Source organism: Nannospalax galili, unplaced genomic scaffold (genome assembly GCF_000622305.1).
Source record: "Nannospalax galili isolate Female #2095 unplaced genomic scaffold, S.galili_v1.0 scaffold765, whole genome shotgun sequence".
Lineage (NCBI taxonomy): Eukaryota > Metazoa > Chordata > Mammalia > Rodentia > Spalacidae > Nannospalax > Nannospalax galili.
The window spans coordinates 2666875-2679151 of NW_008352647.1; the positions used below are offsets into that span (position 1 = coordinate 2666875).

General features: G+C 46.8%; 2 protein-coding genes across 2 annotated transcripts in view; one reads left to right on the top strand and one right to left on the bottom strand.

Moving 5' to 3' along the window:
• The window catches only part of Top1 (DNA topoisomerase I), a 93831-nt gene extending 90745 nt beyond the window's left edge, over positions 1–3086 (top strand). Inside the window, exons 20-21 of the mRNA XM_008849585.3 lie at positions 234–383; positions 1809–3086. Of these exons, the coding sequence (XP_008847807.2) occupies positions 234–383; positions 1809–1911 (253 nt within the window). The 3' untranslated portion in view covers positions 1912–3086. The remainder of the gene's footprint in view (positions 1–233; positions 384–1808) is intronic.
• The window catches only part of LOC115067076, a 9529-nt gene continuing 192 nt past the window's right edge, over positions 2941–12277 (bottom strand). Inside the window, exons 2-4 of the mRNA XM_029554320.1 lie at positions 11456–11969; positions 10442–10551; positions 2941–4435 (exon numbers count right to left, since the gene is read on the bottom strand). Coding sequence (XP_029410180.1) covers positions 4340–4435; positions 10442–10551; positions 11456–11969 — 720 coding nt within the window. The 3' untranslated portion in view covers positions 2941–4339. The remainder of the gene's footprint in view (positions 4436–10441; positions 10552–11455; positions 11970–12277) is intronic.

Genomic DNA, 12277 nt, shown 5'->3' on the forward strand with positions numbered 1-12277 from the left:
TCTAGCTCTTTTCTTTGAAGACAGGTTTTCATTATGTAGCCTTGGCTATCAACCTCCCAGTTCTCTTAGCCTCCCAGTGTGGGCCATCATAGTTTTTTCTAGGGTTTCTTGGGAGAAGTACCTGTACTTGGGCCTTTCATGCTTTTATTCCTCTAAGTGCTATGCAGGGTGGGATGCAGTCTCTCCTTGTCAGAGGCTAATCTTAGTTCATGATGGCTCTGCCATTCTTCCAGGGTGGTAGAGTCAAAAAAGAAGGCTGTACAGAGACTGGAAGAACAGTTGATGAAGCTGGAAGTTCAAGCCACTGACCGAGAAGAGAATAAACAAATTGCCTTGGGAACCTCTAAACTCAATTATCTGGATCCTAGGATCACAGTGGCCTGGTAAGCATTGAGCCTGTCTAGAGTTCCTGCTATTGGCTGTAGAAAGGTAGAGGGTATTGTCATCTTTCTCGTGCCATTCCTAAGCTGCACACTCCCATCTTCGTGCCATTCCTAAGCTGCACACTCCCATCTTCTGAGATAGTCTGTCTTTTGCTGTATACGTGCTGCTCTTAATTGCTGAGTCCTGTCTACAGGAGCATAGAACATCCTAGATGGTCCTAAGAGGTCAGTTCCATTAATGTAACCTTTCCATCTGTTCTCTTTAAACTTGTGTGGTATGTCTGTGCACATGTGTGTGCAGATGCTCATGCCTGCAAAGGACAGACGAGTACATCTGGTCTTTTCTCTCATGCTGTTCCTTGGTTCCATGAGACAGGGTCTCATTGAGCCCTCAGGATCCATCTGTTTCCACCCTGCAGAGTGGGATTACAAGTGTTTACAGTCACACCCAACATTTCATATGGATGCGGGGGGGCGGTGGTGTCTGAACTCAGGTCCTTATGCTTTCATAGCAAGTGCTCTTACCCACTGAGCCTTCTCCCCAGCTCTACTTAAAACCTTAGGGCAGGGATGGAATCTCCTCGGCCTTAATGAAGGAGAAACAGAAGAGTCCATTCTTCTATATTTTAACAGAACTTTTCAGTGAAATTTTTGTCCTAAGAAGAAAGGCAGCTGGGTGTGGTGATGAATGCCTATAATCTCAGCACCCAGGAGGCAGAAACAGGAAGATCATTGCAAGTTTGAGGCCAGCCTGGTCTATATAGCAAGACCATATTTCAAAACAAAAATAATAAAAACAGAAAGGGAAGTGTGTGTATGGGGGGGGGGCAGAGATTAAGAATATAGATCCAAGTAACCTAAACAGAGGTGGAGAGACATTTTTACAAAGGCACAAATCCACTGTGGTGTATGATACACACCCCCTCCCATAGTTTCATACATAGTCACACAATAACATCCAAGACAGGTGGCTCGGCCTAGAAGCAGCAGCTCCACCCAGCCCTGTCCAGATATGATGCTAGAGGTTGGCTTAACTATTTTTTCCTTTATTCATTTGTGTTCACAAGTATGCATACCGCAGTACATGTGTGGTGGTCAGTAGACAACTTGTAGGAATGAGTTGGTTCTTTCCTTCTACCATATGGGTCCCAAGGATCTTACTGGTTAAAAGTATAGGCTCTGGACCAAACTGCTTAATGTAAAATTTCATCTCCACTTACTAGCTGCATGAGGATAGTGTTGCTGACCATCTCTGAGTGTTTTATCTCCAGCTTTTTTGCTTGTATATCTGTAGCAGCACCTGCTTTAGAGCTCTGTCAAGATTAAATGAGGCGATGTCACAAAGCCCTTGGAACACGTTGCCTGTAGCACCCTGGGCTATGCACACTAATACCCTCTTATGCCCCTCCCCTTTTTTTTTTACAGGTGCAAAAAGTGGGGGGTTCCAATTGAGAAGATTTACAACAAAACTCAGCGGGAGAAGTTTGCTTGGGCCATTGATATGACCGATGAGGACTACGAGTTTTAGCCAGTCTCACAAGTTCTGTGAAAAGGAACAGTGTGGTTTGGGGAAGATGGATAAACTGTGAGCCTCGCTTGCCCTCACATCTGAGGGAGAGGCAGCAAGTCTTAAACCAACATCTTTGCAAAAAGATAAACCTGGAGCTATTATAAGGGAGAGCTGAGCCAGTTGTCCTATGGACAACTTATTTAAAAATATTTCAGATATCAAAATTCTAGCTGTATGATTTGTTTTGAATTTTGTTTTATTTTCAAGAGGGCAAATGAATGGGAATTTGTCAGCATCCTGCCAGGCAGATTCAGTTTCACTGAAGTTGTTTGGATTCTCTTAGCTACTGTATGCGAAGTCTGATTATATTGGTGCGTTTTTACAGTTAGGGTTTTGCAATAACTTCTATATTTTAATAGAAATGAATTCCTAAACTCCCTCCCCTCCCCTACTTCAGGAATTTAAAATTAAGTAGAACAAAACAAAAACCCAGCGCACCTATTAGAGTTGTTACTCTATCATCATGGGAATCAGTTTTCATTAAACTTGAAGCAGTCGTGACATCAGCAGTGTTTTCGTTCAGACACCTGTTCACAGAAAAGCATGATGGGAAAATATTTCCTGACTTGAGTGTTCCTTTTTAAATGTGAATTTTTATTTCTTTTTAATTATTTTAAAATATTTAAGCCTTTTTCTTGATCTTAAAGATCGTGTAGATTGGGATTGGGGAGGGATGAAGGGTGAGTGAGTCTAAAGATAATGAAATGATGACTGAAACCATTTTCCCATCATCCTTTGTTCTGAGCATTCTTTGTAACCTTTATGATATCCATCTTTTTCTTCTGAAACTCCAGTCTTTCATTTGAAAGATTTTTATTGTGAAAAATTCCACAGATCAATAAATTTTAAAGGAAAATGAGTATTTGGTCCCCCCCAAAAAGAAAAATAAGATTTTAGGGCTTTTATTTTTTTTGTAATTGTGTAAAAAATGGAAAAAAAAAAACCATAAAAAGCAGAATTTTAATGTGAAGACTTTTTTTGCTATAATCATTAGTTTTAGAGGCATTGTTAGTTTAGTGTGTGTGCAGAGTCCATTTCCCACATCTTTCCTCAAGTATCTTCTATTTTTATCATGAACTCCCTTTTAATCAACTGTAGGTTATTTAAAATAAACTCCTACAACTTAACGGAAACTTAGCCTCTGCTTCTTTATTAATGAGCTCCCAACCTAGAGTGAAGGCTCTGGGGCTGGGGTTTAATGTGGAACGTGGTCTGTCTGGTCATTCAGTTCAGCAAGGGTACATCCCTCCCTCCCCAAGGAGAAGATGGGGCAGGAAAGGAGTGCATCTGTCCTGATGGGGAATGAAAGGTATCAAAAGTTTCCATCCATAAAGACAGGTCCAGAAAATAAGTCAGGATGCAGTAAACCTTTTAAGAACTACATAAGCCCAGTGTGGGCAATGTTCATTGAGCAAGACAGGGCCAGGTTTATTTGGGAAGCAGAGTTTTGGAGAGCTTTCCATGTTTACTGGGCAGAGTGGAAAGTAACTTTAGGTGTGCTTACGTGGTAAAGTCTGGTCGGCACTGAGCCAGAGCACCAAAAACCAAAAGCTCTTGCCCAGATGGAATGAAGACTTCTCCCTGAAGTGATTGGTTGGTTGAAAGGAGTTAACTGTAACCATTTCCCAGTGCTCTGGGAACAAAACCTAGCCATGTTCTCTACAAAGTGTTCTATTATAGGTTAGTGTCTAATTCAGGATGCAAGGTGAAGCCTCCAGGTCAAAGGGAGCTGGAAGGTCAGAACTGGTCACCTATTGAAGGGCCCTGGACCCTAGCTTGCTGGCATGAGCAGGTATATTCAGAGAGCAGAGCCATCTTCCTTGATGGTCTCACATCTCACTGGTACTGGGCCCACAGCACAGAATCTTGGGGGTCCCTAGAAGCCAGATTTCAGTGGCCAATGAGAAAGACAGTGCTCACCTCAGGAAATACAGTTGTGCTAGCAATCATTGTTTGAGAGCAAGAAATTATAACCAGGTAAGCCAGACCACAGAATGTAAGGATCAACAGCACAGGCTCTCTATATTCTCCAGCTGGTGGCTGATGAGAAGCGAGCTTTAGTTTGGGAACCTGACACAGCTAGGGCACAAACAAGTATCCTTAATTGTATTCAAATACAAGAGGGTTTTCAGGCAGCTTTTGAGCACAAAGTAGCATGTACCCCCTTAGGTAAGTCTTCTGACAGCAGATGAAGATGCAGAGCTACTGGAGGTAACTACAGAGAGCATCCAGGCCCTAGTGGCAGGCCTGGCAGAGCACAATGGGGCTCTTCATTTGACCCTGACTGGGACTAAGAGGAGGCTATAAAGATGGGGGGAGGGGGTGGCCAGTGTGAAGGACTTGAAAGGTGCCTCAGTCTTGGAGGTAAGAGTCAGCTTACCTCTGCTTAGTGACCCAGTAGATGTCGATTCCAGCCCATATTCAAGAGCAGAAGCCAGAAGGCCATTATCTGAGAACTTCCTTCTGTGGAGCCTAAGTCCAGCTGTGGGCAGAGGGGAATAGCGTCCATGTGCCACCCAAGCTACACATCTCCCCCTCCCCTTGCTATCTGCTCGGCAAGTCTTATCCAGTCTCTGTGGAATTAAAAAATAGAAATTTCCCAACCCCCAGCCCTTTCCAGCTACCATTCCACTTCCCGTTTCACAAACAGGTACCTGCTATGAGTCATCCACACCACCTAGTCATCCCCCACCCACTGCAACCAGCATCTGCCCTAGCTCCCTCCCTACACCCTGTGGTCACCAGTGACCCAGCAACCAAGCTAATAAATGTGCTCTTCAGTCTGCATCTTGCTCAAGTTCTTTAGGGGACGGATGATGTTAACCATACCTTTTTTCCCTTAGCACTATTGAAGTGTATTTTACATGTCATAAATCCAGCATTCTAAGGGTACAGTAATTTTACAAACTACTGACAGGTTCTGCCATTAGGTATGAGCTTAAGACCATTTTCATCTGGATAAGATCCCTCATATCCATTTACAGCTACTCTGCACTTCCATGTGTAACCTTCTCTGATTTGTCTCTATACAAGTCTTTTCTGGACATTTCCTTTGAAAGGACTCATACCATGTGACCACTCCCTTCTAAAAATGCCTCTCTGGCTCCTGTAATGTCACCTTCTGGTTTCACTTCTATTCCTGTCGGGCTGTTGCTGGGTCACCTCTAACATCAGGTCCTTAGCCACTGTGGTTCTCGTTTCATTCAGCCTGATTCCAGTCACACCCAAGAGTGATGACTCCTGAGTCCAGACCCCTAAGTTTTGTACACATCACCAACCACACTTGTAGCTGTATCCACAAGAACCTCTGGAAGACAGCTTGGTACTTACCATTCCAAGCCGGTCAAACCTGGGTTTCCTGTCTCCGTGAAATGCCCCATACTCACCCCTGTCTCCAACCTCAACCAGGTAACCTCATCCCTGTGCTCCTTTCTCCCATTCCTACTTCCAGTACATTATTGTCTTGGGGGGTTGGAGAGATGGCTCAGTGGTTAAGAGCACTGACTGCTCTTGCAGAGGACCTGGGTTCAATTCCCGGCACCAACATGGCAGCTAACAACCATCCATAACTCCAGTTCCAGGGAATCTGACCCCACCTTCTGACCTATGGGCATTGCACGACACAAGTGCACTTACACACATGCAGGCAATACACTCATACACATAAAAAATAAAATTGGGGCTGGAGAGATGGCTCAGCAGTTAAGAACACTGGTTGTTCTTGCAGAAGACCCGGGTTTGAATCCCAGCACCCACATGGCCGCTAACAACTGCCCATAACTCCAGTCCCAGAGGATCCCACAGCCTCTTCTAACCTCCGCGGGCATTGCACAAGACGGGTGTACTTAACCTATATGCAGGCAATACATGCATACACATAAAAATAAAATTTTTAAATAAAATTTTTAAAAAGTTATTAACTTGTAAGTTGTTTCCTAAATATCACATATGCTGAATATAGACAATTGCCCAAAGGGAAGTTTTTTTTTAATTCTGAAAAAAGAAAATTCAATTTTATTTAATTCCTTGCAAATTCCTTCATATGAAGAAACATTCTGTACTTGTTTTGAACCAAAGACCAATTCTTGGAGAAGATGTTACTCTGAATGACCTCAATCAAGCTAGTTTTGGATGCTTCTAAGTAGCCCCCTGACAAGGAGGAGGCAAAGAAATGTACGGCCCCAAGTGCCCCATGTAGGCAGCCTCTTGAAAGTTGCTCAGTAGATTTTGGTTTAATAATTATTCTGTACTTTTCGAAACCTTTCATAAGGACACTGAATTATTTATGGATAACACAGTAAGAGTTGAGATTAAAATAATATGGGAGGGTTTTAGTGGGTAGAGTTTGGCATGAAACAAACAGTCATCATCAATTCATAATGGCTGAAGCTGGGGCTGGTGGTATAGTTCTAGCACTTGTCTAGGATGCATGAGGCCCTCAGTTTGATCCCTAGAACCATTTAAAAAAACTCAGTTGCCAAAGCTTGATCGAGGCTCACTATGCTTACTGTACTTCCTACACTTGCACACATTTGGGAGTCTCTATAAGCTTTAAAACAGTGAGCCGGGCATAGTGGAGCATATCTTTGAGCTCAGTACTTGGGAGGCAAAGGCAGGTGGATCTCTGAGATTGAGGCCAGCCTAGTATAGTGAGTTCCAGGTCAGCTGGGGCTTCAGGGAGATGCTGTAAACCAATAAAGTAAGGAAACAAAAATAAGTTATTGTTAATGAAGAGCCTTAGTATGTATATGTGGAAGAAAAGTTTCAGGTACACACACACACACACACACACACACACACACACACACACACAGTGCTTAAAGTTCCCAATTTAGCTCACACAGCATCTGAGCAGCAACATGGATGAATTGCAACATGTTGAATGTAAGCATGGTGGTACATACTCTGATTCCATTTAAGTGAAATTCCGGTGGAGGTCATAAAGGGGTTTCATTTGTCAATGCTTAAACTGCATAATAACTTAATATCTGTAAACCTAAAAATTTACAGCCAATTTTGAAAGAGATGCATCTTAGCTCTGGAAATTGTTATTGAACATGTCAATGCGGTTGTAATGAAATGCTTCTTTTAAATATATGGTTATTAAATAAATAATTAAAAAAAGAATGGGTGCATCTTCTATGTGAATTATTCCTGAATAAAGCTGGGTTTTCAGAAGTGTGCTATCAAAAAGCAGTGGAAGCAATGTGCTTTGAGAAATTACATTGGATGATTCAATATATGGTTCTTACAGTGAAAAAGATTCATGTGAAGTTTATTGATAGAAATGTGAATGTGGGAAGTCAATACTTCATAAGTGGTTTTCAGTATCTGATTTAAAGGATACATGTGTCACTGAACAAACTTAGACATTTTAGCCACACATCTCTAAAAATTTTAGTGTTTCAGTTGTAAAAACACTTCACAGAACACCTTGGGATGACCTTACTGTGAATGAGTGCCCAGCTCATTTGGAGGGGCTGTCTTCAGAAATGTACAGTACCTCTCACTTCGCTCCCTCCCTACAGTCTTAAGGAGTCTTAGCCAAGGCCCTTCTCAGTACTCCCAGAACCCTTGTCGTTTTGAACCAGCTAATGATGCTGGCCTTTCTCTAACTACTTGTGCTAAGTTCTTCTAGAGACCCGTATCAGGGATATGTGCTGGAACAAAGGGTGAAAGTGTAAAAAGCAAGTACACTCTGGCCTGTTTCCCCTCCTCTACCTGCAGTGTCACACTTGACCTTAGTGAAGCAATCACAGTACTCAGCTCTTGTCAGCTGAAAAGCCTCAACCGGAGTAGTGAGGCAGCAAGGGCTGTGGAGAAAGGAGTCCCTGGGCGCTGCTAGGCTAGGTGTTACTTTTAACGAGTAAGAACCCATCCCAGGTGAGAAGGAAAGCAGGTGGTTGTGGCCTCAGAAGTTGAGACAGACTTGGATAGAACTGGGTGGTCAGGGGATGAACACTCACTGCAGGCTAGGATGGAGCTCAAGGTGCACTGAGGTGTAAGCTTAGAAGTATTAGCTGTGGGCCAAGGGCCTGTTGAGACATCTAACACAAGCAGCAAAGTAAAAGGGTTAAAGACGAACACAGCTTTCTGTATGGATTAATGGGACGTCTCACATCTTTGTAGTCTTATGGCCTCCTTTTTGTAGGAGTTTCTCTGAGCTATGCTTCTTAATTACACCTTCTATAGTCACTCAAGATCATTATAAGGAACAAATCATCTGTGATAGCCTTTGTAACCTGTTGAGAACATTCTGTTATTTAAACCAAATACATAGCCATGTGAGAAAGTTTTCGTATAATTTAATCCTGGAAAAATTCTCTCTCCCTCTCAAGGACTCAGTGACCAAATACCAAGTGTTACTGCTTTGGTTACCAGAAAGCTCAGCCACACTTGATTCTAAATCACAACAGTCACATTACCATTTTGTGATTCCTGTTTTATAATCCTAGCTCCCATTTCAACAACACAGTATTTTTGTTCTTTTGTTTTTAAGTAGTCTATTTTTTAGAAGGGCAGGAAAAGAATACATTTAGGGAGCTTGGTGTGGTGGTGCATATGGTAGCCTCAATTCTTGGAAGACTGAGACAGGAGGATCTCAAGTTTAAGATGAATCTGGGCGACACAGCAAGACCTAACTTCAAAAAACCAAAATGAATGAACATTTCCCACCTCAAGACTGGCTTGTAACAACTGCTGATAGAGGTGTCAGCAGAAAACTTTCAGTTCCCCACAGCCACCAAGAGCCATGTGGCTGAGGCTGAGCCTTTCTCAGAACAATGAACATCCATTTGAGGCCAGTGCTAAACAGAGGTTCCTGGAGGTTGGCTAAAGCTGTGCCCACTGCTCTTTCCTTCCTGTTCACTCCACAATGCTGGCCTCGGGGCTACTCCCTAACATTCTACCCTCCAACCTGTCAGAGGCAGTTTTTAAAAAACACCCAATGTTGCCAGGTGTGGTGGCTTACACCTGTAATTCCAACACTTAGGAGGCAGAGGCAGGTGGATCTCTGTGAGATTGAGGCCAGCCTGGTCTACATATGGAGTTTCAGGCCAGCTGAGGCTACAGGGAGACCCTATCTCAAAAAAGAAAAAATTAGAAAGGGACACACACAAAATTCATATGTACATGGTAAGCAACATCAACAGAAGCTAGAATGCCTCTTTCCCTGCCACCTATTAGCTGTGTGACCATGTCTCAGTCGCTCTTCTTTTGAGACAGGATCTCCCTGTGTAATACAAGCTGACCTCAACCTGGAGATCCTCCTGCGTCAACCTCCCAAATTCTAGGTCTATAGCTATACACCACTGTTTCTAGCAAGACATGTTTCTTCTGTTAAATGGGGATGAGACTATCTTACAGAGCTGTAATGAGCCAATGTAAACGAGGCACTTATACTGCGTTCACAATATGCCAGTCACTGTTGTGACTATTAACTAGATGTAAGATCAAATCCACAGACCAAAGGGACAGTTGGGCTGTCTCTCCTCAGACTCCAGGCACAGGCTTGGTGTAAGCTAAGGCATGTTGAAACATGAGTGTTCCCAGAGAGAAACAAGCCCAAGCAAGGCTAACCTAGGTGATGTCACAGGCATGTGCCTCATGTGGGTGCTCCTCCCAGACAGTACAGCTGCAGAAGACACACATTACCATTGACACCTACACACCCATAGATGTGCTGAGCTCGGGAAAGCCCATATTGGCCACACCCTGTGTGTGCCCTGGTTTTCCTGAACCAAAGGGTGGAAGGAGATACCTAAAGCCTGAGATGCTACCCGACAAGTCCCAAGAGGAAATGGGGCTCTGTTCCCTGATTATAGGCCTGGCAACAGATTGCTGTTGGCAGAGACCTGGAGCCCTTGGAGGTCTGGCTTCAGAGACAAGAGCAAAAGCAGGTTTGGGCTGCACACTGGGAATCTCAGAAAAACAGAGTTTAGAAGTGCACTGTGACCTACAGATTGCTGGGGTTGGCACAGGAAGCTCAACAAGGGCTGCAAGGCTCAGGAAGGTGTCTCGTAGGGGAGTGGACAAGATTGGGCATGCAGGGAGGGCCCGATTCAGCCCCCACATACCTTCCCAGCCTAATTGTCCTGGCTCCATTCCCCTTCACTGGGTAAACTCCAGGCTTCTGGCCTCTGAGCCTCTGTACATGCTAGTGCTCCTGCCTGGAAAGTACTTTTCCCCAACCCACCATTAATTCTCTTGGCCATCTTCTTACCTCCTTTGGCCTCTCGAAGTCCTACATAATCAAGGGGGTCTTTCTTGTTTACTCCATCCGAGGTAGGACTACTTTCCTCACATAGATGTTCTTTCCCTCCACAGCTCTCAGCACAACTGCCTTTATATAACAGGGGGTGGCACCACTTGAAGCCAGCCCAAGCTATGCTCTCAAGTATTCATGTTCTGTTGGGCTCCAAGCAAGGCCTGGACAAGACTCCATTCCCTGTACTGATTACCCAGCTAGCTACTGACCACCAGGACTTACCTCAGCCAGTGGCTCTCTTATGAAACAGATTGAATTCAGACTTGGGTTCAGATTCCCAGGACCATCATCCTTGATCAGAGGGTAATTATGAGGATCAGGCATGACCACACCTGCAAGCCAGGATCAGCCAACTGGGTCAACGCCAGTTCCCTCCCTCCTGTCTGTCACTAGGTGGCAGTCAGTCCATCTCAACTACCCCATCCTTTGGGACAAAGTTCCTCAATATTATGCTGAATTCAGAGTTCCTAAGGGCCACACTTGGGGGGATCAGCACACATGCCACCACTTTAGCAAAGCTGGAGGGAGCCCCACACATGGTACCAGCCACTGCCCAGCGGGATGAGTTGACTGGGAGCACACATTCACCAACTCCGGTCTCATAAAGCCCCAGAAACTCTCTGGTATCAGCTGGCTGCTCTGTGGGACCCCCCTCACCTGTGAAATGCAGTTAAGCTGTCCTGAGCAGCATGATAGCACGCCTGCTCAACACTGGCCAGACAATCTCCAGTGTGACCACAGGGGTGCTGGTTTAATTTTAGGGGTGTTGTTCAGAGAATGGCTTGAGGAAGACAGGGTAACATTCACTAGTCACAGAAAGGTGTGTCATGTCTGGAGAATGGAGAGTGAAGGACTGGCAGGGGCAGGGCAGACAGGACTGACTGCAGGGCCATGATGGAGGTGCTGATTTGAAGTGCAGTGGGAATTCCTATGCATGGCTGAAAGCCTGGAGCGCAAATGCAGGCAAGACGTACCAGGGTAAGCAGGGTAGAGGGAGAGGATGGGGCCTTAGACTGGAGGCTAGAGCGGAGAGAGCTCTGAAGGGCGCAGCCTCGGTGCACGACCTACGGGTGGCAGAGAGGAAGCAAGGCTGCCGGCGAGGTGTGGGGCTCACTACTCAAGAGTTCACGGCCATGGAAAGAGGGTGAAAAAGTCGAAAGGAGGGCAGGAAAGATGTGGAGCAGGTGGTGGGATGCCAGGGCCAGGAGCACAGGGGAGATCCAGAATCGGCGTCACCTGTGTCTGCGCAGAGGGCGAAGCCACGGGGAAGGTCCGCTCGTCCAGGCAGCTGGCCCGGCACCGAGTGTAGCCGAAAGGAAGCTTCTGGGGCCAAGAGGGATCGGCACGGAAGGAGGAGGACAAAGACCCAGAGAAGCCACAGCGCCCGAGAGCGTCCGGAGGAAGGGTGCGGGGAAGGGCAGCGGCCCACGCGAGACGCCTCGGAGGCCACGACCGAGGGTCTCACGGTTCCGTGGGGCTGCTCCGCCTCACTGGGCTCCCAGCAAAGGTATCCTCTAAGGCCACTCCCGGACCCCAGCCGTAGCAAGAGCGGCCTGCGGGGAGAGGGCGGGGCGGCCCCGCTGTCAATCACGACCCTCTGACCAATCCCCAGGCGACCCCGCCTGCGCCCCTCCCCGGAGAGGCTGCGCGGTGGGCCCGCCCCCGTCCTCGCCCCCGCCGCCGCCGCGGGTGTGAGGCGGCCCGGCCTGGCGCGGCTCCCTCCGCCAGGCAGCCCGCCCAGGTAACCGGGCTCGGGTTACACGGGCGGGCCCGGGGGGACGCGTCGCACCTCATGGTCCGTCCCGGAGGCACGCGCGCTGCGGCCGGGGTCCGTGCAGGACGACGGGTGGCCTCCGGTGCGCGCCCAACTGAGTGACAAGCCGCGGGCCGCAGCCTGTGGGCGGGGTTGCGTGCATGACGGCCGACCGTGGCCGCACGCCGTGTCCTGTCCACCGAGAACAGAGCTCTGCGGGACGGAAGGTTGGAGACCTGCGACGGGGCCGGGAGCCCACCCGCCCCCGCCTGCGGCCTGCCCGGGGGTCGCGGGGCGCACGCGCG